Raw genomic sequence first — 26,545 nt, forward strand, 5'->3', positions numbered from 1 at the left:
ATCATCTGGTAAGTGGAACTGTGTTTTCTATTGCAACGCGCTTGCTGTTAACCATCTCTTTGAAAATAACTTATGTGTGTGAAACATTGTTGCGTTTAAAGTGGAACTCACAGCATTTAAGCAACATGAAATCTTAATAAAATCTGTTCATATACACCCCCAGGAAGACAAGCGAGCACTTAGATATGGTCATTTTCACATTTTCATAACTTCTTAGAATGTTTGGGAATTAAGTATACTAAGGCATTTGTGAAAATTCTATAGCAATATAAGGTGGGAAAGCGGCTGTGCGTTTGTACAATTAATAGATACTGCAGGAAATAAAACATCTGTCTTGTCCAGGACTGGAGTCTACACAGACCGGTGCGCTATAGCCATTCAGAGCTACAGTAGGCCTTTATACAAACAAGCCATTTGCCACATGGGCCTGCCATCATTCACTTTGAACTGGACTGTGTGTTTACAGGCAGTTGCACACAGCGCGACTTGCAAAACAACAAGATCAACAACTAATGCTAGCCAGAGCAAGATGAGCTAAAATCTAATGAAGGAACATTAGATAAACCCTCAAACTTTTTTCAGCTAGTTGGCTGTCAACATTGCGCTGATAAATGATGGGGAATTGTAATCTCCTCGTCCTTATGGTAGCTTGCCTGCCAATGCATGCTTATCCCAACAAAGCACCCAAGCTAACTGGCTAAAGTTGGCTAGCTAGCTACTCCCAGACACAAATGAGAGAACACCTCACTCTGATAATTTTACTCGCTGTAGCAGAGCTGGTTAGGCTGTTTAAATGTTATTTAGAGAGTTCTTGACTAACGATTACTTTTTTTGCCTATGTTTACTGACACCGGTCATATTCAGCGGGTGTTGCGCGTTTGTAAATTCATCAGTTGTTCTGCCCCCTGGCACACTCAGACAAGAGTGCTCTGAAATCTGAGTATATAGCCATAGTGAATTTGCGAACGCAAGCGATATGCTACCTGGATAACAGTCGTTCAATTTCTTGCTAGATAACCAAATGACACCAGCATCTCTAGCTGTGTATAGCCACTGAAAAACGATATGAGGGGAAAAAGTCAGTCACTCACCCACTCCTCCAATGGCATGACATGACATCCTCCTAGCAGCTAGCTATCTAGCTAATGTTAGACTCTGTGTTTTTAGCTTGCTACATAAATAGATACGCTAGCCTATTAGCCACGTTATGACTGACATGTGATCACTGCCCTTGCTAGTTTTATTGTATTGACATTCCCAGCCTTAGTTACATTTGTCAGTTTTTGTCCAGAATATTGAGTAATTGAAACTGAAACAGTGCATCCCGAATGGAGGCAGCAAACAATGTTCCAGGCCAGCTGTGATTTACAACCTGATAGCAATATTTTTTGGACTACCAAGAAATGTATTGGTGAATTATATTAATCATGCATTGAACTGCATCCATCTATTCTGCCAACAATGCCTTCCTGTACGTCATGGAATGTTGAGTCAAATAGAACCTATCTTACGAAGTTGGTTTTGTAGCATAAACTGGGAATTTTATATTTTTACTGATATTATGATTGTCTGTTTGTTTCAAATCTGCAAAGTAGTTAAAACGCTGTCAGTTCTACTTTAAACTTTAGGTCACCAGTTACTTTGTGTGCTAAACATGAAATGTGTTTTGCAATGGGAAGTAATCAAGTCGTGGTCAAAAGTTTTGAGAATGACACAAGTATTGGTCTTCACAAAGTTCGCTGCTTCAGAGTTATGAGATATTTTTGTCAGACGTTACTGTGGTATACAGTGGGGAAAAAAAGTATTTAGTCAGCCACCAATTGTGCAAGTTCTCCCACTTAAAAAGATGAGAGAGACCTGTAATCTTCATCATAGGTACACGTCAACTATGACAGACAAAATGAGAAAAAAAATCCAGAAAATCACATTGTAGGATTTTTTATGAATTTATTTGCAACTTGTGGTGGAAAATAAGTATTTGGTCAATAACAAAAGTTTCTCAATCCTTTGTTATATACCCTTTGTTGGCAATGACACAGGTCAAACGTTTTCTGTAAGTCTTCACAAGGTTTTCACACACTGTTGCTGGTATTTTGGCCCATTCCTCCATGCAGATCTCCTCTAGAGCAGTGATGTTTTGGGGGCTGTCGCTGGGCAACACAGACTTTCAACTCCCCTCCAAAGATTTTCTATGGGGTTGAGATCTGGAGACTGGCTAGGCCACTCCAGGACCTTGAAATGCTTCTTACGAAGCCACTCCTTCGTTGCCCGGGCGGTGTGTTTGGGATCATTGTCATGCTGAAAGACCCAGCCACGTTTCATCTTCAATGCCCTTGCTGATGGAAGGAGGTTTTCACTCAAAATCTCACGATACATGGCCCCATTCATTCTTTCCTTTACACGGATCAGTCGTCCTGGTCCCTTTGCAGAAAAACAGCCCCAAAGCATGATGTTTCCACCCCCATGCTTCACAGTAGGTATGGTGTTCTTTGGATGCAACTCCGCATTCTTTGTCCTCCAAACACGACGAGTTGAGTTTTTACCAATTTTCAAAGTTTCATCTGACCATATGACATTCTCCCAATCCTCTTCTGGATCATCCAAATGCACTCTAGCAAACTTCAGACGGGCCTGGACATGTACTGGCTTAAGCAGGGGGACACGTCTGGCACTGCAGGATTTGAGTCCCTGGCGGCGTAGTGTGTTACTGATGGTAGGCTTTGTTATTTTGGTCCCAGCTCTCTGCAGGTCATTCACTAGGTCCCCCCGTGTGGTTCTGGGATTTTTGCTCACCGTTCTTGTAATCATTTTGACCCCACGGGGTGAGACCTTGCGTGGAGCCCCAGATCGAGGGAGATTATCAGTGGTCTTGTATGTCTTCCATTTCCTAATAATTGCTCCCACAGTTGATTTCTTCAAACCAAGCTGCTTACCTATTGCAGATTCAGTCTTCCCAGCCTGGTGCAGGTCTACAATTTTGTTTCTGGTGTCCTTTGACAGCTCCTTGGTCTTGGCCATAGTGGAGTTTGGAGTGTGACTGTTTGAGGTTGTGGACAGGTGTCTTTTATACTGATAACAAGTTCAAACAGGTGCCATTAATACAGGTAACGAGTGGAGGACAGAGGAGCCTCTTAAAAGAAGAAGTTACAGGTCTGTGAGAGCCAGAAATCTTGCTTGTTTGTAGGTGACCAAATACTTATTTTCCACCATAATTTGCAAATAAATTCATAAAAAATCCTACAATGTGATTTTCTGGAGAAAAAAAATCTCAATTTGTCTGTCATAGTTGACGTGTACCTATGATGAAAATTACAGGCCTCTCTCATCTTTTTAAGTGGGAGAACTTGCACTATTGGTGGCTGACTAAATACTTTTTTTCCGCACTGTAATTACAAGCATTCCATAAGTGTCAAAGGTTTTTATTGACAATTACATTAAGTTTATGCAAAGAGTCAACATTTGTAGTGTTGACCCTTCTTTTTCAAGACCTCTGCAATCCGCCCTGGCATGCTGTCAATTAACTTCTGGGCTACATCCTGACTGATGGCAGCCCATTCTTGCATAATCAATGCTTGGAGTTTGTCAGAATTTGTGGGTTTTTGTTAGTCCACCCGCCTCTTGAGGATCGACCACAAGTTCTCAGTGGGATTAAGGTCTGGGGAGTTTCCTGGCCATGGACCCAAAATGTCGATGTTTTGTTCCCCGAGCCACTTAGTTATCACTTTTGCCTTATGGCAATTCACTAAATTAAACAGAGGACACAGAACATTGTTGTCTGCAGACTCCTCTTAATGATGTTCCTTTCAAATGAAAGGACAAAGGCCACAGAGCGACAATGATCTTCTCTAACTACTACAACTATTCAAAGTAGGGCTGGAAAATTACCATAACCGTACAACTGTGTAACCGCCGGTTATGGATGAAGACCGTCATGAAAATAAAATAACTCATAACCATAAAAACATTTTTTTTTAATGGGAGCGAACAGCTGACTGAAGACTGGACGGCTGGGCATTCGTGCAGTCGAGTTTGTTTCTGTGGTAACATGGACTCTTAACAACTTGCTGAAACTTTGTTACTCCTTGCTGAAACAAACAAGTCTTCGGTTGCCCCCACACAATGCAGCAGCAGCACAAATAGAAATAGAATGAATAGAACAGGCTTGGAACCTCTAACCCTGGCAATTTGACTGGTAAACTCATTGGTACAGTCGCAATGGCTGCCTGATATTGTGATGCAATAATTTCCAAGGAAATGTAGAATGTTCATTCAAATTATGTTAACTGATGTGGATCATGCAATGGAATAATTTTTTTGTAATTTCAGTTGAGTTGAATCAACAAGTCACATCACATATTGATACTGCTTTTACTTCCTGCGTTGCTCCTATGGGTACACTCGCAATGGCCACCAGTCCACCCATTATGTCACCATTGACTTGAATGGGGACGCCTGTTCCATTCATTCTATTTCTATGGCAGCACATGCCATCGGAGCGAAGGAGAGCAGAAAATGTGTCAAAGAAAAATTACATAACAAAAAAAATGCTATTCGAATGGTTATTACGGAGACCGCGGTCATTTGGCTGGCCAATTACCATCATCCAAAATCCATGACTGACTCAAACTAATTCAAACTGAGTTCACCCCTGGATATCAATAAAGTCTCTTCATTCTGTAATAAAAAGATGCAGTGAAGTCAGTGTGTTGTGTAACTTGTGTTCCTTGAGGAAGTATGCAACTAACTGTATGATACATACTTTGTGTTCCTATAGTACAGAACTATGCAACTGTATGATACTGTACTTTGGATCAGGTTTGACAATCTCAGCACACAATCTAGGGTGAGACTGACTGATCTTTCCAATAGCTACAGTAAGCGGACATCCTTTAAAGGGAAACACCACTCAATATTTTGTTTGTTTTTTTGTTTGTTGGCATTTTGTATCAGCATGATGATATGGCAACTGACACTTTGCTTCTTGAAAACCTGACTGCTGACATGCAAAACATTTTGGGACTGTATCAACATTGGACTAATGAAGAAAATACCAGAAGATAGTTTGAGAGTGGATTTTTCCTTTAACTATAGTCAAACAAACGAGACTGGGATTGTGACAATGTATGTGAGGAAGAGAGAGGAGAGAAAGGCATAAACTAGCAGAATTCTAGTAATGAGCATCAGCGTTAGCATTATCGTGTGTGTGTGTGTCTGTGTGTGAGAAAACATCTCATTAGAGAGAATGAGCTCACACCTGCTGTTAACAGGAAAACCCACCATGAGGGAGTGGTGTTAAAAAGCACACACACACAGACACACACACACACCTCCACCCTCAATGCATGTTCCCAACAGCCTCGTTACTTCAGTGCTCAGAGACTTATGCTATGCCTTTGAATTCATGAGTGATTTCCCTCCTACAGTAAAACTCCAGGTGATTTTTGACCCCAGATACACAGAGACCTGCGATAGCAGCAGACTGTTCAGCAGTCAACCCAGTAACCTAGAGAAAGTGGGTTTGTAGGCTGTCATTTCATAACTGGCTATTATGCGTCAGCTGTGAGGAGTGCGGTCACATACTTCAGAAAGTATTCATACCCCTTAACTTACTCCATATTTTGTTGTGTTACAGACTGAATTAAAAAAATAGATGTATTTTTCTCACCCAACTACACAGTGCCTAGTTGCAAACAGGATGCATGTTTGGGAATATTTTATGCTGTACAGACTTCCTTCTTTTCACTCTGTCAATTAGGTTAGTATTGTGGAGTAACTACAATGTTGTTGATCCATCCTCAGTTTTGTTCTATCACAGCCAAACTCTGTTTTAAACTCACCATTGATGAAATCCCTGAGAGGTTTCCTTCCTCTCCGGCAACTGAGTTAGAAAGGACGCCTGCATCTTTGTAGTGACTGGGTGTATCGATACACCATCCAAAGTGTAATAAATAACTTCACCATGCTCAAAGGGATATTCAATGTCTGCTTTATTTTTACCCATCTACCAATAGGTGCCCTTCTTTGTGAGGCATTGGAAAACCTCCCTGGTCTTTGTGGTGTAATCTGTGTTTGAAACTGAGGGACCTTACAGATAATTGTATGTGTGGGTTACAGAGATGAGGTAGTCATTCAGAAATCATGTTAAACACTATAATTGCACACAGATTGAGTCCAATCAACTTATTATATGACTTGTTAAGCACATTTATACTCCTGAACTTATTTAGACATGCATAACAAAGGGGTTGAATACTTACTGACTCAAGACATTTCAGCTTTTCATTTTTAATTAATTTGTAAACATTTCTAAAAACATAATTCCACTTTGACATTATGGGGTATTGTGTGTATCACTGTATATATGGGAGAATGTGTGTTTATTGGTATTTTTTGTCTTCAGGTCATGACAATGAACAAAGTGTCAATAAAACACAGTTCATGGACATCCCACACTTTCTTGTGTATCAAAGACTGATATGTCGACAATAAACGTGCACTAGTAATTGTGTGTGTGGATGTAAGTATTTCAGAATAAATGACAGGTGAATGACAGCCATGAGAAGTAGATCAGAGGTCAGGGTTAAAGTGATGATGTAAAATGGTGAACCAGAGTTATAATTGTGTGTGTGGGTGTAAATTCTATAATGATCAGGTGAGTGAATGCCATAAGAACTGGGTCAGGGTTAGCCTGCATATAGAATCTTTATAGAATATGTTTTAATTTGTTGCCAATTATGCCATTTAGCATAATTGGCAACAATTAGCAGACAAAGTGACTTACAGTCATGCATGCATACATTTAACATACGGGTGGTCCCGGGAATTAAACCCACTATCCTGGTGCCATGCTCTACCAACTGAGCTACAAAGGACCATACTGTATATGGGTTTGCGATGTGAGTGTCGTGATGTTGTATAGCATGGAGGCTGGAGGTTAGAGTGAAACCGTATAATAGGAGTCAGAGGTTAGAGTTAATTGGTTTAAAATGGAGGAACAGAGTTACTCACACGAGAGGTTTCTCCATGCGGCTGCCCAGCGATCCCACCACCTCTCCCAACGTACAGAACGCCTGGCCAAGGAAGTCCTACAGAAACAGAGACAGAGATACAAGTTATATATATTTGGACACATTCTGGTGAAGTGGAAGATATAGGAGACACACACGCATGCATGGGTGCACACATCCACACAAACCACACACAGCGGACTCCCATCCAATAGTGTGCATAGAATACTCTTTATGAAACATGACATTGACATTAATACAATGAATCACGTTTGGGGACGGGGGACGGGACCCTTGTGATTCTATTAGCCAGTGTCTGGAAAAAGACCAACACTTTATAATGGAATCTCACTGTGGTCTCCTCTGACCACACTGTCTAGTATAAGCAGTGTGTGCTGTATAATCCCTACAGGTTTTATAGCCCACTTATTTCCAGCGTGCTCCAGCAGCCAGACCTGGGTTCAAATACTATTTGAAATACTTTAAGCATTTGCTCTAGCCAGCCTGGGTTACCAAATGGTCAGTTTATCAGTTTTAGGATTATTCTATGGGTTCCATTGCCGCAGGCAAACTCAATCAAAACCTAGATAAAGTATTTGAAAAGACTTCAAATAGTATTCGAACCCAGGTCTGATTTCCACTCCAGCTCCACTAGCACACCTGCCCTGCCTGCTTGCCTGCCTGTCTGTCTGTCTCTCACATGTTAACACAGTAAAGGTTTATCTCCAGTGGATTTCCCCAGAGGGATGGCCAGGGGTGGCTAAGCAGCCTCTAAAACCGCCAAGTGTCATTCCCAGCCTGAGATTATTGATTTCACCCTGTTTTTATGCCTGATCGAGGAAGTGAGGGAAGGAGAGCGAGAGACAGAGACAGAGACAGAGACGGAGAGAGAGAGACAGAGAGAGAGACAGAGACAGAGAGAGAGAGAGAGACACAGAGAGAGAGAGAGAGAGAGAGAGAGATTGGGGGCGGAGGGAAGGAGAGAGAGAGAGGGATAGGGAGAGAGAATAATGTTGTATCCAGCGTGAACATCTCTGAAATTGGGGTAGACAGTGCCAGAATGGAGGACCAGTGAGAAAAGCCTTGTAACTAACAGTGTGTGTGATGTGCATGCGTGTGTGTGCATGCGTGTGTGCTAGGGTCCCTGGTTGCGTACCTTTAGGGATAAACAATGTGACTGCAACGTTAATGCAATGTGTTTTACGCAACCACGACAGGCAGTGGACCAGGGGATATGGGCTTTATTATTGCGTTAATAGTACCAACACCAACAGGTAGAGGAGAATCTCTTGTACTCCCCACATCAAATCATTGTGGGAAAATGTCCGTTATTTTCCATGACTGCAAAGTATTGATGGTAAAGGTGATTGGCCCACATCACAGTGGCCACTCCCCCTCTTATCCTTTCTTTCATGGAAAATATTACACACTGCTCGCTATGTGCACCTTGTTAGAATACTAATCTAAAACATTACCAAACAGATTATCAATTACATATTAGTCAGGTGATGGTAAATACAGCTATGCATGACACATGCCATGTGAAAAGCCAACATATACAGTCTATCCAAATAACAGAAAAGGTATCCCTTAAGGTCAAACATGTAATAACTCATTCTCATGTTCTCATTGTTTGTGTTTCTCTAATGACCTTCATCCTTAAACATTTGTTTGCCAAACAAAGTCTAACCAGACCATGTGATTTCCCTGCAATGTGGGCAGACTGGTTTTTCAAAATTGCCCAAGCAAAAACAGGAGAGCTGATAAGATAGGACAGGGAAAGAAATGCTATATGAATCTAGTCAATCTAAGTATGAAATAATAGGAGGAACATGAGCATTTTGCTAATAGCACACTGAGCTTATGGTGATCATTAGGTAAGATAATGCCAGGATAATAGTGGGATAATGCTTTCAGTCCAGTGAGTCCAATGTAATCAGTGTCCTTTGAGACCATAATTAGCAATATTAGGTGGTTAAGGCAGCATCACAAATCCTGATTGGTATGGATGGTGTTCTGAAGGGTCATGTCATTCCACAAACACTCTAATTCACCTCTGGACATGCCTCCTCTACTGCCAATTCACCACACCTGAACTCACTCTGACAATCACCATTCCTCTCCCTTCCTCAGCTATAAATGCAGTTTGTTCCCATTTCCATGTGTCCTTTTTTTGTGCGTACCTGCGTTTAAATAAGTGCCTTTTCATGTGTTATTGGAGATTGTATAATGCTAACTTTGTCAACTTCCTAGCCTGTATATCTAATTATATCTATCTATCTATCTATTTATATATATATATATAATATATATAAAATTACACTACATGATAAAAAGTATGTGTACACCTGCTTGTCGAACATCTCATTCCAAAATCATGTGCATTAATATGGAGTTGGTCACCCCTTTGCTGCTATAACAGCCTCCACTCTTCTGAGAAGGCTTTCTACTAGATGTTGGAACATTGCTGCAGGATTGCTGCAGGGACATGCTTTCATTCAGCCACAAGAGCATTAGTGAGGTCAGGCACTGATGTTGGGCAATAAGGCCTGGCTCGCAGTTGGGGTTCCAATTCATCCCAAAGGTGTCTGATGAGGCTAAGGTCAGGGCTCTGTGCAGGCCAGTCAAGTTCTTCCACACCAATCTCGACAAACCATTTCTGTATGGACCTCGCTTTGTGCACGGAGGCATTGTCATGCTGAAACAGGAAAAGGCCTTCCCCAAACTGTTGCCACAAAGTTGGAAGCACAGAATCGTCTAGAATGTCATTGTTTGCTGTAGTGTTAAGATTTCCCTTCACTGGAACTAAGGGGCCTAGCCCGAACCATGAAAAACGGCCCCAGACCATTATTCCTCCTCCACCAAACTTTACAGTTGGCACTATGCATTGGGGCAGGTAGCGTTCTCCTGGCATCCGCCAAACCCTGATTTGTCCGTCGGACTGCCAGATTGGCATTGCGCATGGTGATCTTAGGCTTGTGTGCAGCTGCTCGGCCATGGAAACCCATTTCATTAAGCTCCCGACGAACAGTTATTGTGCTGATGTTGCTTCCAGAGGCAGTTTGGAACTCGGTAGTGAGTATTGCAACCGAGGACAGACGATTTTTATGCACTTCAGCATTCGGCGGTCTATGGACATTGCATGGCTGTGTGCATGGCTGTGTGGTCAGATGACGCAGATGCTAAGCTACAGGACTGTTTTGCTAGCACAGACTGGAATATGTCCCGGGATTCATCTGATGGCATTGAGGAGTATACCACATCAGTCACCGACTTCCTCAATATTGATGAAGTTGTCCCCACAGTGACCATAAGTACATACCCCAACCAGAAGCCATGGATTACAGGCAACATCCGCACTGAGCTAAAGGGTAGAGCTGCCGCTTTCAAGGAGTGGGCACCTACCCGGACGCTTATAAGAAATCACGCTATGCCCTCCGACGAACCATCAAACAGGCAAAGCGTCAATACAGGATTAAGATTGCATCCTACTACATCGGCTCTGATGCTCGTCGGATGTGGCATGGCTTGCAAACTATTACAGACTACAAAGGGAAACCCAACAGCAAACTGCCCAGTGACACAAGCCTACCAGACGGGCTAAATTAATTATATGCAAGCAACACTGAAGCATGCATGAGAGCACCAGCTGTTGTGGGCGACTGTGTGATCACGCTCTCCGTAGCCGATGTGAGTAAAACCTTTAAACAGGTCAACATTAACAAGAACGCAGGGCCAGACGGATTACCAGAACGTGTACTCAGAGCATGCGCTGAACAACTGGCAAGGGTCTTCACTGACATTTTCAACCTGTCCCTGACCGAGTCTGTAATACCTACATGTTTCAAGCAGACCACCATAGTCCCTGTGCCTAAGAACGCGAAGGTAACCTGCCTAAATGACTACCGACCCTTCTGTAGCCATGAAGTGCTTTGAAAGGCTGGTCATGGCTCACATCAACACCATCATCTCAGAAACCCTAGACCCACTCCAATTTGCACATCGCCCCAACAGATCCACAGATGACGCAATCTCTATTGCACTCCACACTGCCCTCTCCCACCTGGACAAAAGGAACACCTACGTGAAAATGCTGATCATTGACTACAGCACAGCGTTCAACACCATAGTGCCCTCAAAGCTCATCACTAAGCTAAGGACCCTGGGACTAAACACCTCTCTCTGCAACTGGATCCTGGACTTCCTGAAAGTTCGCCCCCAGGTGGTAAGGGTAGGCAACAACACATCTGCCACGCTGATCCTCAACACGGGAGCCCCTCAGGGGTGTGTGCTTAGTCCCCTCCTTTACTCCCTGTTCACCCACGACTGCGTGGCCAAGCACGACTCCAACACCATCATTAAGTTCCAACACGCATTTACTATGAACACTGAGGCTGTACCCGCTTTAAGTTACAGTTTTAGCAGTGGCCAAGTAGGCTGATGTGGCTATTTGATCATAATGTAGGTCTACCAGAGTGGCCTACCATCAAAAACAATGGAGAAAATGCATCCCATAACATTTTTACACGGAAATAGCTGTTCTTTCAGTAGCAGCAAATGTGTGGTGTTCAATGTAGGCCTACATTCCATGAGACTTTGAAGAAAATACATGCAGGGCTTGACAACCTGTTTATCCACTTGTCCTTCAGACAAGTAGGTGACTGAAAATGTTGTGTTGTTTGATGCAAGAAACCCCTTTACAAAATAAAATGCATTATTATTCCCATACCATTATTACAGAGAATCAGACAAATTATGCTACCCTCTGCCTATTGGCTCCTTAGCTTATTCAAGCCTGTCTCAAAATACAACACTGCCCCTTTAAGACAAAAAACATAAAGCTCTTCACCTGACTCGCTTTTCAAAGATGTCTAGAAATGTCTACGTTTTGTGCTCTTGTAGAATCAATCACTCCCCTATTGCTGACTAAAAAGGTGCACACGTGGCTACATGAAGCTTTGATCTCAAAACAAGTGCATCTACTCACGACCGCTCATGCTGTAAACACAGTCCAGTTAAAAGTAAATGGCACAGATCCATATATGGCAATGGTCTATTTGCATATTGGCCTACTGCAGCTCCGATTGTTTATGCCACACCGGTCTGTGTAGAGTACGGGCTGAGTAGTGCGTGTCAATGGGACAATGTCTATATATATATATATATATACACCATGAGTTCCTTAGTTATTGGTGATGTCCTTTGTTCCTGTTAGCCCTGTTTGTTATACCTTTTTACATTCTCCTATTATGGCACTTTGCTTTGTGTATATCCTAAAATGTTGTATCTCCTTTGTATCCTCCAGAACCACACAACCTTACCTACCGGCTATCTCCATCCTATTCCCCATGTGCTCCTGTGTCCTTGTGCTGTGCCTTTGTTAAAATAACCAAAACTGGAAACCTTGTCTTCAACCATCATTCCTGTATTCTTACAGATGCACCATAGTTGCAATATCACTCCTCTACCTAGCCTAAGACTCAGTCCACCCTAGTTATTTTCTTTAGATGGATTATTGTAAGACAGAATCAACGTATCTGAATCAGGTGTGTTAGAGTTGGGCTGGCAGGAAAGCCTGCACACACGCGGCCCTTGCTCTAGGACTATTTCCATTCAATTTATTTTAATTCAATGGGGTCAATCTCTGAACAGGTGTCCAAGGCAAAAGTACAGAACTCAAACTCCTTGGGGGGAGCTAGCAGACAGAGATACATTAGTGGAATAGAGTGGTGTGCAGAAGAGAGAAAGGGACCACATGAATGAGCAATTCCCCGCGCTTGTGACAGGCATAGATGGGGTCCTCGTGGTAAGAATGCAGCAGGTAATCTGCATCGCTTATTCTAGATTTTATAAGCCAGATAAGATAAAAATAGATCCCATTGGGACATCTGCCTGCCTGCCTGCCTGCCTGCCTATCTAAATGTAAATAAAATAATTGCATTATAAAGAAGATTCAGGGTTTATTGTGTGTCAACAAAGACAGACTGATGGCATTGTTACATTAAATTACTCTGATCTGTGTGCTTTTATTCACAGTGATGACAATAGACCGGCGAGGGGCAGGGAAGGTAGAGAACACACAGCGCATCACATGGAACTGAGAGTGAGCGAGAGCACGTGAGTGCGCGTACAGTTATGATAAAACACACTGGCTACCCAGGGGAGGTAACCCCACTATGAAATACTAAACACAGTCATTATAGAACAGAGATTAACCACTGTAGTAAGGGGGTGCTAATGACAATAGGATGAACCCCCAAAGCGCACATGCACTCGCGCGTGCGCACACAAACACAAACACACACACACACACACACACACACACACACACACACAGGGAAACAAGAGAGAGACTTACATGTTTTGACAGGTTGGGGCTCTTTGAGTCGACGTCATACCTGGAAAAGAGAAGAGAAACACACTGTTAGAGGGGCAAGGAGATGACAGCAGTACAGCTGCGAGCAGCAGATGATTCACAGAAATGGACACTCTCAGTTAGACCGCTCAGTAAATGTATAAAGCAATGATGTCACACAGAGTATTATTAAGTCTTCTTGTGCTTTTCAATCATTTTAGTACCCTGAAATGTCAAAGCAGATGACTCCCTGGGTGTTTAAGTGTGTGTGTGTGTGTGTGTGTGTGTGTGTGTGTGAGTGAGTGTGTGTGCGCTTGTGTTTGTATCCTTGTACCAATGCGGGTGTCTATCTGTGTCTGTGTGAGCCAGTTCGGGAAGCGGGTTCATGTCCAACAGGGCTGCAATCAGCTGCAGATTCAGGAACCAATTCAAAGTAATTTCACAGTCCAGGTCATTTTACACAGCTACTAAAAATAGATGTCTATTTTTTAGGTAATATTTGAAAGCAATATTATGGAGACTGAGCCTCACGTAGCTGATAGCAATGCAGTGGTACAAAGACCCAATACTGTAGCCCCTGTGGTTTTTCTGACGCAAAAAAGAAAAAGGAAAATAATTTTGGTGATGGTAAAACATTTTCAGTGTAAACTTAAACAACTAAAACCATATGTAAATTATGTAGAAAAGATAATGGAGCAATCTATTTTTTAAGAAGATCATCTTTGAGAACTAACAATCATCAAAATAAAAACTAGACTCTCAGGGAGAATCTAAAATTCCCAAAAAGTAATGGCATGCAGCCCCCATTGATTTTGTTAGTCACTCAGATAGCATAAGAACAAGACATAAGCCATGGCAAAATGTGTAGAATTGCAGGAAATTAGCTTTTAAACGGCATATTTTCTCTCAGCCCCATGGCAAAATGTGTAGAATTAAAGGAAATTAGCTATAAAACAGCAACATTTTGTCTCTGTGGTTTTAGATGCCCCCAAACTTTGCCATTGGTCACGCCCACTATCCCCTCCATAAGTTTGCCACCGCTGCTGAAAGAAAATCCTAGGTGAAACACTGAGTCAGCTATTTGAAAAACAACTAAATGGGTCCCCTCACTTGTTTTGATATACAGCTGAGACTATTGAAACATTGACCATTGAATAGCTTTCCAAATCCCAGACTAGAGCTTTAACAAAAAGGATGAGCAACACTGCTATAGAACATCAGCCATAGAACATAGAATCCATTTAAATCACATATTAAAACATCACCTCCCCACTATCACATAGGCCAGAAATATACATTATTCTGTTGACAGAAAACATTATGTGTGCCTGAGGGGAAATTGCGTATTCAATCAGGCCAGTGTTTCATCCACTATGATCTCTGCCCATGTTGTCTCTACAGGATGGCCTTACTCAATTACACACATCAAACAACCAGTAAGCTCTGATTCTGTTGATGGGAGTTGAGAGGGAATATCTCTCTCTGTGTGATACTCGTGGGTCTCTGGGCTCTAGTCCTGTGCCAGCCTCCCCTAACACACACACACACACACACGTCGCACATGGACTTGCACGGACACACACGCACACATACTCTCCCCGTCTAGCAAGCAGGACAGTTTATGTAGCATACTGCCACTGTCAGTGAGATGGGATGGTGTATTTGTCATTCTGAGTGTACTGTCAGAATGAGCTCTGGGATGTTTGTTATGTAACTCACAAAGCACTGGAGGCACTGCAGCTCTAAATGTTCTATTCCATTGAAACAGATCACTTACATTCATGAACACATAATTTCCTGAGACACATAGCACAAAGGCATGTGTTTTGTATTTATTCAGCCACCAAAACAACTGCCCCACGACACCTAACACACACACAAACACACACTACCACGTCTGTGCGTGCGCATATTTATGTATAAGTCTGTCCATGATGTACAGTATGCGTGTGTGGGTGTGTGAGTGCGGGTGTGCGTAGGGCTGTTGCGGTGACCGTATTACCGCCACACTGAGTCATGACCGCAGTAAAATTCTATGTGACCGTTGAGTCACGGTAATCTCCTCTTATGCACTCTGGACATGTGTTTGTTGTACAACTCCCTAATGACCATCAGGTCGCTAATGGCCTAGTACTCAGGGCTCTATTGTCCCTCTAACCACTCTGACATCAATGCAAATGCTATCAAAAATCACTTCAAACACTTATCATTAAAACAGTATGTGCAATTGAAACTCACCTCACTGTGATTGATCAATTTGAAGAAAGAAGTTCAACAACAGGTTTAAACTGAGTGGAAAACATGATCATTGTGGATGTTGTTTCAAAGCCTAACAGAACGAAATGGACAGTGCTTTCTAAGGTGAGGATTAATTCAAAACACCCATATGCATATTAGAGCTTATGCATCTGCATAGGCCTATACTGTTTATGAGCCCAAGCCTGAAAAAAAACCTGAATTAATATAATGATTATGTCGTTATACAATACATAGCCGACCACATACTACACACAGCAGAAAAACAAAATAAATACTGATTTAAGATATCTTTGGTATATAATTGTTCTAGCCTAAATTAAACAAATTCAGAGTTAGCCTACAATTATAGTGAATTTATATTTTATTTTGAATAGCCTAGTAATATAGCCCATTTTTTATATTTTCATAATTAATAGGCAGACCCATTACCTTTAGCTACAGAAAATCTCACCACCATGTGTTTCCTCTCCTCCTCAAATCATTAATAGCCCATAGTTGCATCATGCAGCCCATATATTGTTTAATTTCAAATAACTCTAAATCTAGCGTATAGGACCTGCTTCAAATGATCACTTTTACGCTCAACATAGCCCTTCATATGCACACTCTCACTCCAGAATGGGAAAAATATCCTTTCTATTTTATTCAGCTATGTTCAATTATATTATTTTTACTATAAAATAATATAATATAAAATAATGGTACAGGACTTAAGCATATCTTGCCTGCTAAATGAACAAGCCTACAGCATGCCGCATAGCCAGATAACATACAGTAGGCCAACTCATATTCTGTTCTTCTGAAATACATTTGATTCATATCATGTTTCTTTAGATGGACCTTCCTAAAATAAATAATGGATTTATTGTGATGGTGTATATTCAATTGATTTATTATACTTTTTTTAATGTAGGTCTTCCAAAGGCGAGCATCAGCAGCTTGTATGCGTGCACATGCTTGTGGTGTGTGTGTTTGTGTGTGTGTGTTAAGCCTCAGCTCTGACATTAACACAACCCAGCAGCGCTCCATCACTCTCTTGTCCACCTCTCTCAGAAACCCATTTGACTAGAGCTCCACTCGCTTGCCTGGGAAAATTCTATTTCAGACCAGGATAAACAAGAATGAAAAGCTGCCCTAACTAACCTTTAAACACAGGCTTCCACACAGTCAAGAAACCAACCGAGCCATAACATGAATGACAGAATATTATTCCATGTCTACTCTGACACAAACCAGAAAGAACTACAAGGAAGGAAAGAGAGAAGGAGACAGGGGAAAAGAGACCAAGGAAGAGAGAGTGATCAGTGGGGGGGAGAAAGAGCGGGAGAGGAAAAAGAGGGAGAGAGAGAAGGAGGGAGAAGCAGAAGAAGGGAGAGAGAGAGAGAGAAGGGAGGTAAAAATAGAAAAAAAGAGTGTTAGCTATCTGAGCAGAGCACAGCCATCAGTGGAGGATGTAGTATGGCCTGATGTTCGCCCACACACACACACACACACATCTTAAGCCTGCGGGGAGACACACACACACACACAGGTCGTGAACACACGCACCCCCTTAACACATACACATATTCTCTCTCTCTCTCACACACACACACACACACACACACACACACACACACACACACACACACACACACACACACACACACACACACACACACACACACACACACACACACACACACACACACACCACACACACACACAGTCCATTTACATTCCCTCCACCTGGCTGAATTGCATTAGGGCTCCCTAGTCTATGTATAGCCTGTCATGTAGTCCTACCTCCCCGACTGTGTGTGTGTATACACGTGTGTGTGTGTGCGTGCATGTGATGGATGAAGTACGTTGCTTCATGTGTGTCTAAATTATAAACACAGTTAACGCATGCATACGATTGGAACATGGCTACACTGTTATGTAAATGCAGACTGTGTGTGTGTGTGTGTTTGTGTATGTTTGTGTGTGTATGTGGTGCGGTTGTCCTGAGCTCAGTAATAACTCCTGTCCCCCTCTCATTAGAGTGAGAGAATTGTGAGTCACGCTTGTCGGTTCTCATCACCAGGGTAAAAACAACGTCATCATTACACACACACAGTCACACGGCATGAATCAGTAGATGTACACTACATGACCAAGAGTATGTGGACACCTGCTCGTCGAACATCTCATTCCAAAATCATGGGCATTAATATGAAGTTGGTCACCCTTTTGCTGCTATAACAGACTCCCCTCTTCTGGGAAGGCTTTCCACTAGATGTTGGAACATTGCTGCGGGGACTTGCTTCCATTCAGCCACAAGAGCATTAGTGAGGTCAGGAACCGATGTTGAGCAATTAGGCCTGGCTCGCAATCGGCATTCCAATTCATCCCAAAGGTGTTCGATGGGGTTGAGGTCAGGGCTCAATGCAGGCCAGTCAAGTTCTTCCACACCGATCTCGACAAACCATTTCTGTATGGACCTCACTTTGTGCACGGGGGCATTGTCATGCTGAAACAGGAAAGGGTCTTCCCCAAACTGGTGCAATAAAGTTGGAAGCACAGAATCGTCTAGAATGTCATTGTATACTTGAACTAAAGGGCCCAGCCCGAACCATGAAAAACAGCCCCAGACCTTTATTCCCCCTCCACCAAACTTTACAGTTAGCACTATGCATTGGGACAGGTAGCGTTCTCCTGGCCAAACTCAGATTAGTCCGTCGGACTGCCAGATGGTGAAGCGTGATTCATCACTCCAGAGAATGCATTTTCACCGCTCCAGAGTCCAATGGCGGCGAGCTTTACACCACTCCAGCCAACGTTTGGCATTGCGCATGGTTATCTTAGGCTTGTGTGCGGCTGCTCGGCCATTTCATGAAGCTCCCGACGAACACTTGTGCTGTGTGTTGCAACCGAGGACAGACAATTTTTACACGCTACGTGCTTCAGCACTCAGCGGTCCCATTCTGTGAGCTTATGTGGCCTACCACTTCACGGCTGAGCCGTTGTTGCGCCTAGACATTTCCACTTCTATGGAGATTGCATGGCTGTGTGCTCGATTTTATACACCTGTCAGCAACGGGTGTGGCTGAAATAACCGAATCCACTAATTTGAAGGGGTGTCCACATACTTTTGTATATATAGTTTATTACAGTCCCAGTCAGACCAATTCACATGGAGTAAATAATGCTATTGGTGTACATAGAAATTTGTGTATCATTCAATTAGTCGTGTGTATTCAGTTAGTTGTGTGTTCAGTTAGTTGTGTCGCTCTCAGTAAAATAATGTGGCTTTTACAGGTCCTAGTTGGTCTTTCAGTTGTCATGACAACGGACGCTGACACACACACACAGCACTTAATTTTCACTCTCGTATCGGCGAGAGAGGGCCCACGTGACCTCCTGACCCCTCGCATGTCAGAGAGATTTAAATACCTACACACACACATACACGTCTGCATGCACACACACACGCGCGCACACACACACACACACTGACAGGACACTAGGCAGGGACACCAATCCGTACTAACAATGCATACTGTAGATACACTCCTTTATACACTATACACACAACTACACAAAGGTAGTGAAAAAGACAGAGGCACATATAAATGTTTAGTTTTGCTTACAGGTCAAATCTCAGATTCTGTCGTTCCTCAAAGAAATAATCCAAGATGAATTTACGAACAAACTCTGGGTTGAGAGTGTTTTCAATCACCTCTGTCCTTCCAAACTTTAGAGAGAGAGAGAGAGAGAGAGAGAGAGAGAGAGAGAGAGAGAGAGAGAGAGAGAGAGAGAGAGAGAGAGAGAGAGAGAGAGAGAGAGAGAGAGAGAGAGAGAGAGAGAGAGAGAGAGAGAGAGAGAGAGAGAGAGAGAGAGAGAGAGAGAGAGAGAGAGAGAGAGAGAGAGAGAGAGAGAGAGAGGATGAAAAGGTTGAGGGTCAAAAGCATGCAAGATATTTCCTTCAGTTTAATGGGGGTATTTGACAGACTACATTCGTGACATACAAACGATTTCTAATGGAGAGAGAAATTAATTTACTGCTCGAAGAATTTGATGGTGCATCACAATTTCAAATAAATAAATGTATGAAATATTGAGAATTCATTACTTGAGAGTGACATTACCGAGGCTGCCTCCCAAATGACACCCTATTTCCTATATAGTGCACTACTTTTGACCAGGGCCCATATGTAGGGAATAGGGTGGCATTTATGACAAAAGCAGAGTAATACAGTGAGGGAAAAAAGTATTTGATCCCCTGCTGATTTTGTACGTTTGCCAACTGACAAAGACATGATCAGTCTATAATTTTAATGGTAGGTTTATTTGAACAGTGAGAGACAGAATAACAACAAAAAAATCCAGAAACAAATGCATGTCAAAAATGTTATAAATTGATTTGCATTTTAATGAGGGAAATAAGTATTTGACCCCTCTCAATCAGAAAGATTTCTGGCTCCCAGGTGTCTTTTATACAGGTAACGAGCTGAGATTAGGAGCACACTCTTAAAGGGAGTGCTCCTAATCTCAGCTTGTTACCTGTATAAAAGACACCTGTCCACAGAAGCAATCAATCAATCAGATTCCAAACTCTCCACCATGGCCAAGACCAAAGAGCTCTCCAAGGATGTCAGGGACAAGATTGTAGACGTACACAAGGCTGGAATGGGCTACAAGACCATCACCAAGCAGCTTGGTGAGAAGGTGACAACAGTTGGTGCGATTATTCGCAAATGGAAGAAACACAAAATAACTGTCAATCTCCCTCGGCCTGGGGCTCTATGCAAGAACTCACCTCGTGGAGTTGCAATGATCATGAGAACGGAGAGGAATCAGCCCAGAACTACACGGGAGGATCTTGTCAATGATCTCAAGGCAGCTGGGACCATAGTCACCAAGAAAACAATTGGTAACACTGAAAGGACTGAAATCCAGCAGCGCCCGCAAGGTCCCCCTGCTCAAGAAAGCACATATACATGCCCGTCTGAAGTTTGCCAATGAACATCTGAATGATTCAGAACTGGGTGAAAGTGTTGTGGTCAGATGAGACCAAAATGGAGCTCTTTGGCATCAACTCAACTCGCCGTGTTTGGAGGAGGAGGAATGCTGCCTATGACCCCAAGAACACCATCCCCACCATCAAACATGGAGGTGGAAACATTATGCTTTGGGGGTGTTTTTCAGCTAAGGGGACAGGACAACTTCACCGCATCAAAGGGACGATGGACGGGGCCATGTACCGTCAAATCTTGGGTGAGAACCTCCTACCCTCAGCCAGGGCATTGAAAATGGGTTGTGGATGTGTATTCCAGCATGACAATGACCCAAAACACACAGCCAAGGCAACAAAGGAGTGGCTCAAGAAGAAGCACATTAAGGTCCTGGAGTGGCCTAGCCAGTCTCCAGACCTTAATCCCATAGAAAATATGTGGAGGGAGCTGAAGGTTCGAGTTGCCAAACGTCAGCCTCGAAACCTTAATGACTTGGAGAAGATCTGCAAAGAGGAGTGGGACAAAATCCGTCCTGAGATGTATGCAAACCTGGTGGCCAACTACAAGAAACATCTGACCTCTGTGATTGCCAACAAGGGTTTTGCCACCAAGGACTAAGTCATGTTTTGCAGAGGGGTCAAATACGTATTTCCCTCATTAAAATGCAAATCAATTTATAACATTTTTGACATGCGTTTTTCTGGATTTCTTTGTTGTTATTCTGTCTCTCACTGTTCAAATAAACCTACCATTAAAATGATAGACTGATCATGTCTTTGTCAGTGGGCAAACTTACAAAATCAGCAGGGGATCAAATACTTTTTTCCCTCACTGTAAATGCACATGAACCTAACAGAGCTATCTATAGTGGTGATATGGGTCTGATATATGAGAAATTATTCATCATAGGGAAAATATGAAGAGATGGGGAATCTAACTGAGTTATGATTGGGTTGAGGATTCATTTAATCATTTACTTGTATAAATATTGATGTTTGAGTGCCAAAGATCATGTTGAATATCAGGCCTTCTCAATTCAGTCTCTGGTGTACTGTGTAGGCTAACTGAAGGGGACTTACCTCTCTCCACTCCTTATTGCCGATGCCTTGTGTGTACAGAACGCATACTAGATGAAGAGGGAGATACACAGAAGAAGCATGTTAAACAGGGGACCATGCATTTCCTTTTGTGAGGAAAATGCATTACAGGGTTACAAACAGAGGAGGAATGTTTTAAATCGACAACAGTATAATGCTGTAGTGGGAAAAAACTTAGGTCATTCATGGTGTACTTATTTCAGTAGGCTTTGAGAAGGCACAGCATAATAAGCTCCTGTTAAGGTAGTGGCACACACACACACACACACAATCACTTACTCAGCAGCCCAGAGGAGAGCTGAAGCCAATTAGCCTCTGTTCATATGCCTCTTACAGAGAGAGGGAAGAGAGGAATGTAGCGAACATAAGAGCAGCCTTTGTCCCGACATCTCTGACATCTCTCTCACACTCACTCTCTCCGCGTCTCTCGCTCTCCCCTCGCTCTTGTATCTCTGCCACACTCCCACTATCTCTCTGGATCTCTCCTTCTCTACCTTCATTTTCAAAGGCTCACCCAAAGAGAGATATACGACCCCTACTCTCCCCACAGTAAGTCTCATCTGAGACCTGAGAAGAAAAGGCTATAGAGTTGTCCCTCTGTCCCCCTATCCCTCCCCTGTCCCCTGGCCTTGCCTGGCCCCTCTCGCTGCCCACTGAAGCAGCTTAATTCTGGAAGACTTGAGCAGCAGCACTCAGCATGATTAAGATGGCCACTCAGCACAAGTGCCTCCTTACATGAATGTATGTGGCCCTGGTCCTGGCTCATCATCATAAGCCTATCAATAGTCACATAGCCTCCTTCTCCCTATTATTTGCCACAGATCCCATACATGAATATGAATAAATCTGCCTTGAGAATATGACCCATGACATATGAGTGGAGTCACTCTGATTGACTAGCGAGGCGTGAGATGAAGGAAGACGCCCTGTTTCTATTTTGGGCTGGAGTTGAGGAGGAGGGGAGAGGGGGCGAGACTCAGAGACAGAATTTAGGGATGCTGAATTGAGATCAGCACCACAACAATGTTGATGACAAGTTTGACGCACACTGATATCAAGTACAGGAATTTGTATGTGTGTGTGTGTGTGTGTGTTGTGCTCACGTCATGAGACCCAAAGAAAGAAAGGAAGAAAGAAAGAAAGAAAGAACAGAAGAAAAAAAACTTACAGAAATTCATGCAAGGCTACTGGAATACAAGAATGTCAAGACAGGCAGAAAAGCAGACAAAAGGCCTGAAAGAAAAGAAAAACAGAAAGATGAAGAGCATGTGTGAGGCATTCCAACCAGAGAGAGAGAAAGAAAGAGAAAGAGAGTAAGATGGAGAGAGAGAGAGAAGGCAACAATGCCACAACAATACAGAACCATTAACCACATTACTGATTAATACACAGCCCAGTGATTCATCAGTAAATGATTACATAATAACATAAACATACATACATACATACTAGTGGAGGCTGCTGAGGGTAGGATGGCTCATAATAATGGCTGGAATGGAGTGGTATCAACCACATGGAAACCACATCTTTGATGTGGTTGATACCACTCCATTGACTCCATTACAGCCATTATTATGAGTCCTCCTCCCCTCAGCAGCCTCCACTGATCCATACGTACATTTTTTTTGCACTAACTCTCCTGCACTGGCTCTATACACTCACATGACTCTCCCCACGCACTCACACATACTACACTGACACTCAAACACACACACACACACGCACATTGAGGCCGCACACACTTCACATACGCTGCTGCTACTCCGTTTATTATATCCTGATTGCCTAGTCAATTTGACCCCTACCTACAGCGAGGGAAAAAAGTATTTGATCCCCTGCTGATTTTGTACGTTTGCCCACTGACAAAGAAATGATCAGTCTATAATTTTAATGGTAGGTTTATTTGAACAGTGAGAGACAGGATAACAACAACAAAAATCCAGAAAAACGCATGTCAAAAATGTTCTACATTGATTTGCATTTTAATGAGGGAAATAAGTATTTGACCCCTCTGCAAAACATGACTTAGTACTTGGTGGCAAAACCCTTGTTGGCAATCAGAGGTCAGACGTTTCTTGTAGTTGGCCACCAGGTTTGCACACATCTCAGGAGGTATTTTGTCCCACTCCTCTTTGCAGATCTTCTCCAAGTCATTAAGGTTTCGAGCCTGACGTTTGGCAACTCGAACCTTCAGCTCCCTCCACAGATTTTCTATGGGATTAAGGTCTGGAGACTGGCTAGGCCACTCCAGGACCTTAATGTGCTTCTTCTTGAGCCACTCCTTTGTTGCCTTGACCGTGTGTTTTGGGTCATTGTCATGCTGGAATACCCATCCATTACCCATTTTCAATGCCCTGGCTGAGGGAAGGAGGTTCTCACCCAAGATTTGACGGTACATGGCCCCGTCCATCGTCCCTTTGATGCAGTGAAGTTGTCCTGTCCCCTTAGCAGAAAAACACCCCCAAAGCATAATGTTTCCACCTCCATGTTTGACGGTGGGGATGGTGTTCTTGGGGTCATAGGGAGCATTCCTCCTCCTCCAAACACGGCGAGTTGAGTTGATGCCAAAGAGCTCAATTTTGGTCTCATCTGACCACAACACTTTTACCCAGTTCTCCTCTGAATCATTCAGATGTTCATTGGCAAACTTCAGACGGGCATGTATATGTGCTTTCTTGAGCAAGGGGACCTTGCGGGCGCTGCAGGATTTCAGTCCTTCACGGCGTAGTGTGTTACCAATTGTTTTCTTGGTGACTATGGTCCCAGCTGCCTTGAGATCATTGACAAGATCCTCCCGTGTAGTTCTGGGCTGATTCCTCACCGTTCTCATGATCATTGCAACTCCACGAGGTGAGATCTTGCATGGAGCCCCAGGCCGAGGGAGATTGACAGTTATTTTATGTTTCTTCCATTTGCGAATAATCTCACCAACTGTTGTCACCTTCTCACCAAGCTGCTTGGCGATGGTCTTGTAGCCCATTCCAGCCTTGTGTAGGTCTACAATCTTGTCCCTGATATCCTTGGAGAGTTCTTTGGTCTTGGCCATGGTGGAGAGTTTGGAATCTGATTGATTGATCGCTTCTGTGGACAGGTGTCTTTTATACAGGTAACAAACTGAGATTAGGAGCACTCCCTTTAAGAGCGTACTCCTAATCTCAGCTCGTTACCTGTATAAAAGACACCTGGGAGCTAGAAATCTTTCCGATTGAGAGGGGGTCAAATACTTATTTCCCTCATTAAAATGCAAATCAATTTATAACATTTTTGACATGCGTTTTTCTAGATTTTTGTTTTGTTATTCTGTCTCTCACTGTTCAAATAAACCTACCATTAAAATTATAGACTGATAATTTCTTTGTCAGTGGGCAAACGTACAAAATCAGCAGGGGATCAAATACTTTTTTCCCTCACTGTACCTCAATTACCTCAACTAGCTCTTACCCCTGCACATAGACTTGGTACTCCTTGTTATTGTTTCTATTGTGTTACCATTTCCTTTTTTACAGTATATAGCAAATATTTTTTATTTTAACTGTATTGTTGCGAACAGCTCGTAAGTAAGCGTTTCACTGTAAAGTCTACGCCGGTTGTATTCGACCAATAACATTTGATTTGATTTGACATCCATAACCTCACACTGATTTTAATAACATTCAAGGAGCATGGTTTTCCCAAAGCCTTATTAATTTTCACGTGTTTCACGTGACCCTCCAGATAATCCAAACCATTAAGGAAACACTGGGTTGACCTTTAGTCAATCTGCTTTTTCTGTGAGAGCTTCCCATGTCTGGAACACACTGCCATCAGACACACACAACTGCACCACCTATCACACCTTCACAAAAAACAAAGACATGGCTAAAGGACAATCAGACTTCTGAACAAAACCAGCACTTTTAATGAAATGTTGGTTAATGTCCACTGTCCCTGTAAAAATAAAAATAAACTCAAACTCAAATAAAGGAGAAGCTAAGGATGGAGTAATGGAAGGAGGGGCCTAGGTATGGTGGAGATGGAGTTGAGATATTTCAAAGTTAAACTAATGCAAACGATGAAACTATCAAGAGCAGAAACACTCATGTCTCAAAAAATCAAATCAAATCAAATTTTATTGGTCACATGCGCCGAATACAACAGGTGCAGACATTACAGTGAAATGCTTACTTACAGCCCTTAACCAACAGTGCATTTATTTTAAACAAAAAAAGTAAGAATAAAACAACAACAAAAAAAGTGTTGAGAAAAAAAGAGCAGAAGTAAAATAAAGTGACAGTAGGGAGGCTATATATACAGTAAAATAAAGTGACAGTAGGGAGGCTATATATACAGGGGGGTACCGTTGCAGAGTCAATGTGCGGGGGCACCGGCTAGTTGAGGTAGTTGAGGTAATATGTACATGTGGGTAGAGTTAAAGTGACTATGCATAAATACTTAACAGAGTAGCAGCAGCGTAAAAAGGATGGGGTGGGGGGCAGTGCAAATAGTCCGGGTAGCCATGATTAGCTGTTCAGGAGTCTTATGGCTTGGGGGTAGAAGCTGTTGAGAAGTCTTTTGGACCTAGACTTGGCACTCCGGTACCGCTTGCCGTGCGGTAGCAGAGAGAACAGTCTATGACTAGGGTGGCTGGAGTCTTTGACAATTTTGAGGGCCTTCCTCTGACACCGCCTGGTATAGAGGTCCTGGATGGCAGGGAGCTTTGCCCCAGTGATGTACTGGGCCGTACGCACTACCCTCTGTAGTGCCTTGCGGTCAGAGGCCAAGCAGTTGCCATACCAGGCGGTGATGCAACCAGTCAGGATGCTCTCGATGGTGCAGCTGTAGAATTTTTGAGGATCTGAGGACCCATGCCAA

At 42.9% G+C, this 26,545-nt stretch overlaps 1 protein-coding gene across 2 annotated transcripts in view; it reads right to left on the reverse strand.

Annotated features, from left to right (window-relative positions):
• The window catches only part of LOC121581260 (copine-8), a 114,236-nt gene that overhangs the window by 49,697 nt on the left and 37,994 nt on the right, over positions 1-26,545 (reverse strand). For both annotated transcript variants that reach the window (XM_041896769.2, XM_041896768.2), the window contains exons 3-6: positions 21,677-21,723; positions 19,233-19,336; positions 13,366-13,405; positions 7,009-7,085 (exon numbers count right to left, since the gene is read on the reverse strand). In XM_041896769.2, coding sequence (XP_041752703.1) covers positions 7,009-7,085; positions 13,366-13,405; positions 19,233-19,336; positions 21,677-21,723 — 268 coding nt within the window. The remainder of the gene's footprint in view (positions 1-7,008; positions 7,086-13,365; positions 13,406-19,232; positions 19,337-21,676; positions 21,724-26,545) is intronic.

This window comes from Coregonus clupeaformis, chromosome 14 (genome assembly GCF_020615455.1).
Source record: "Coregonus clupeaformis isolate EN_2021a chromosome 14, ASM2061545v1, whole genome shotgun sequence".
NCBI classification, from domain to species: domain Eukaryota; kingdom Metazoa; phylum Chordata; class Actinopteri; order Salmoniformes; family Salmonidae; genus Coregonus; species Coregonus clupeaformis.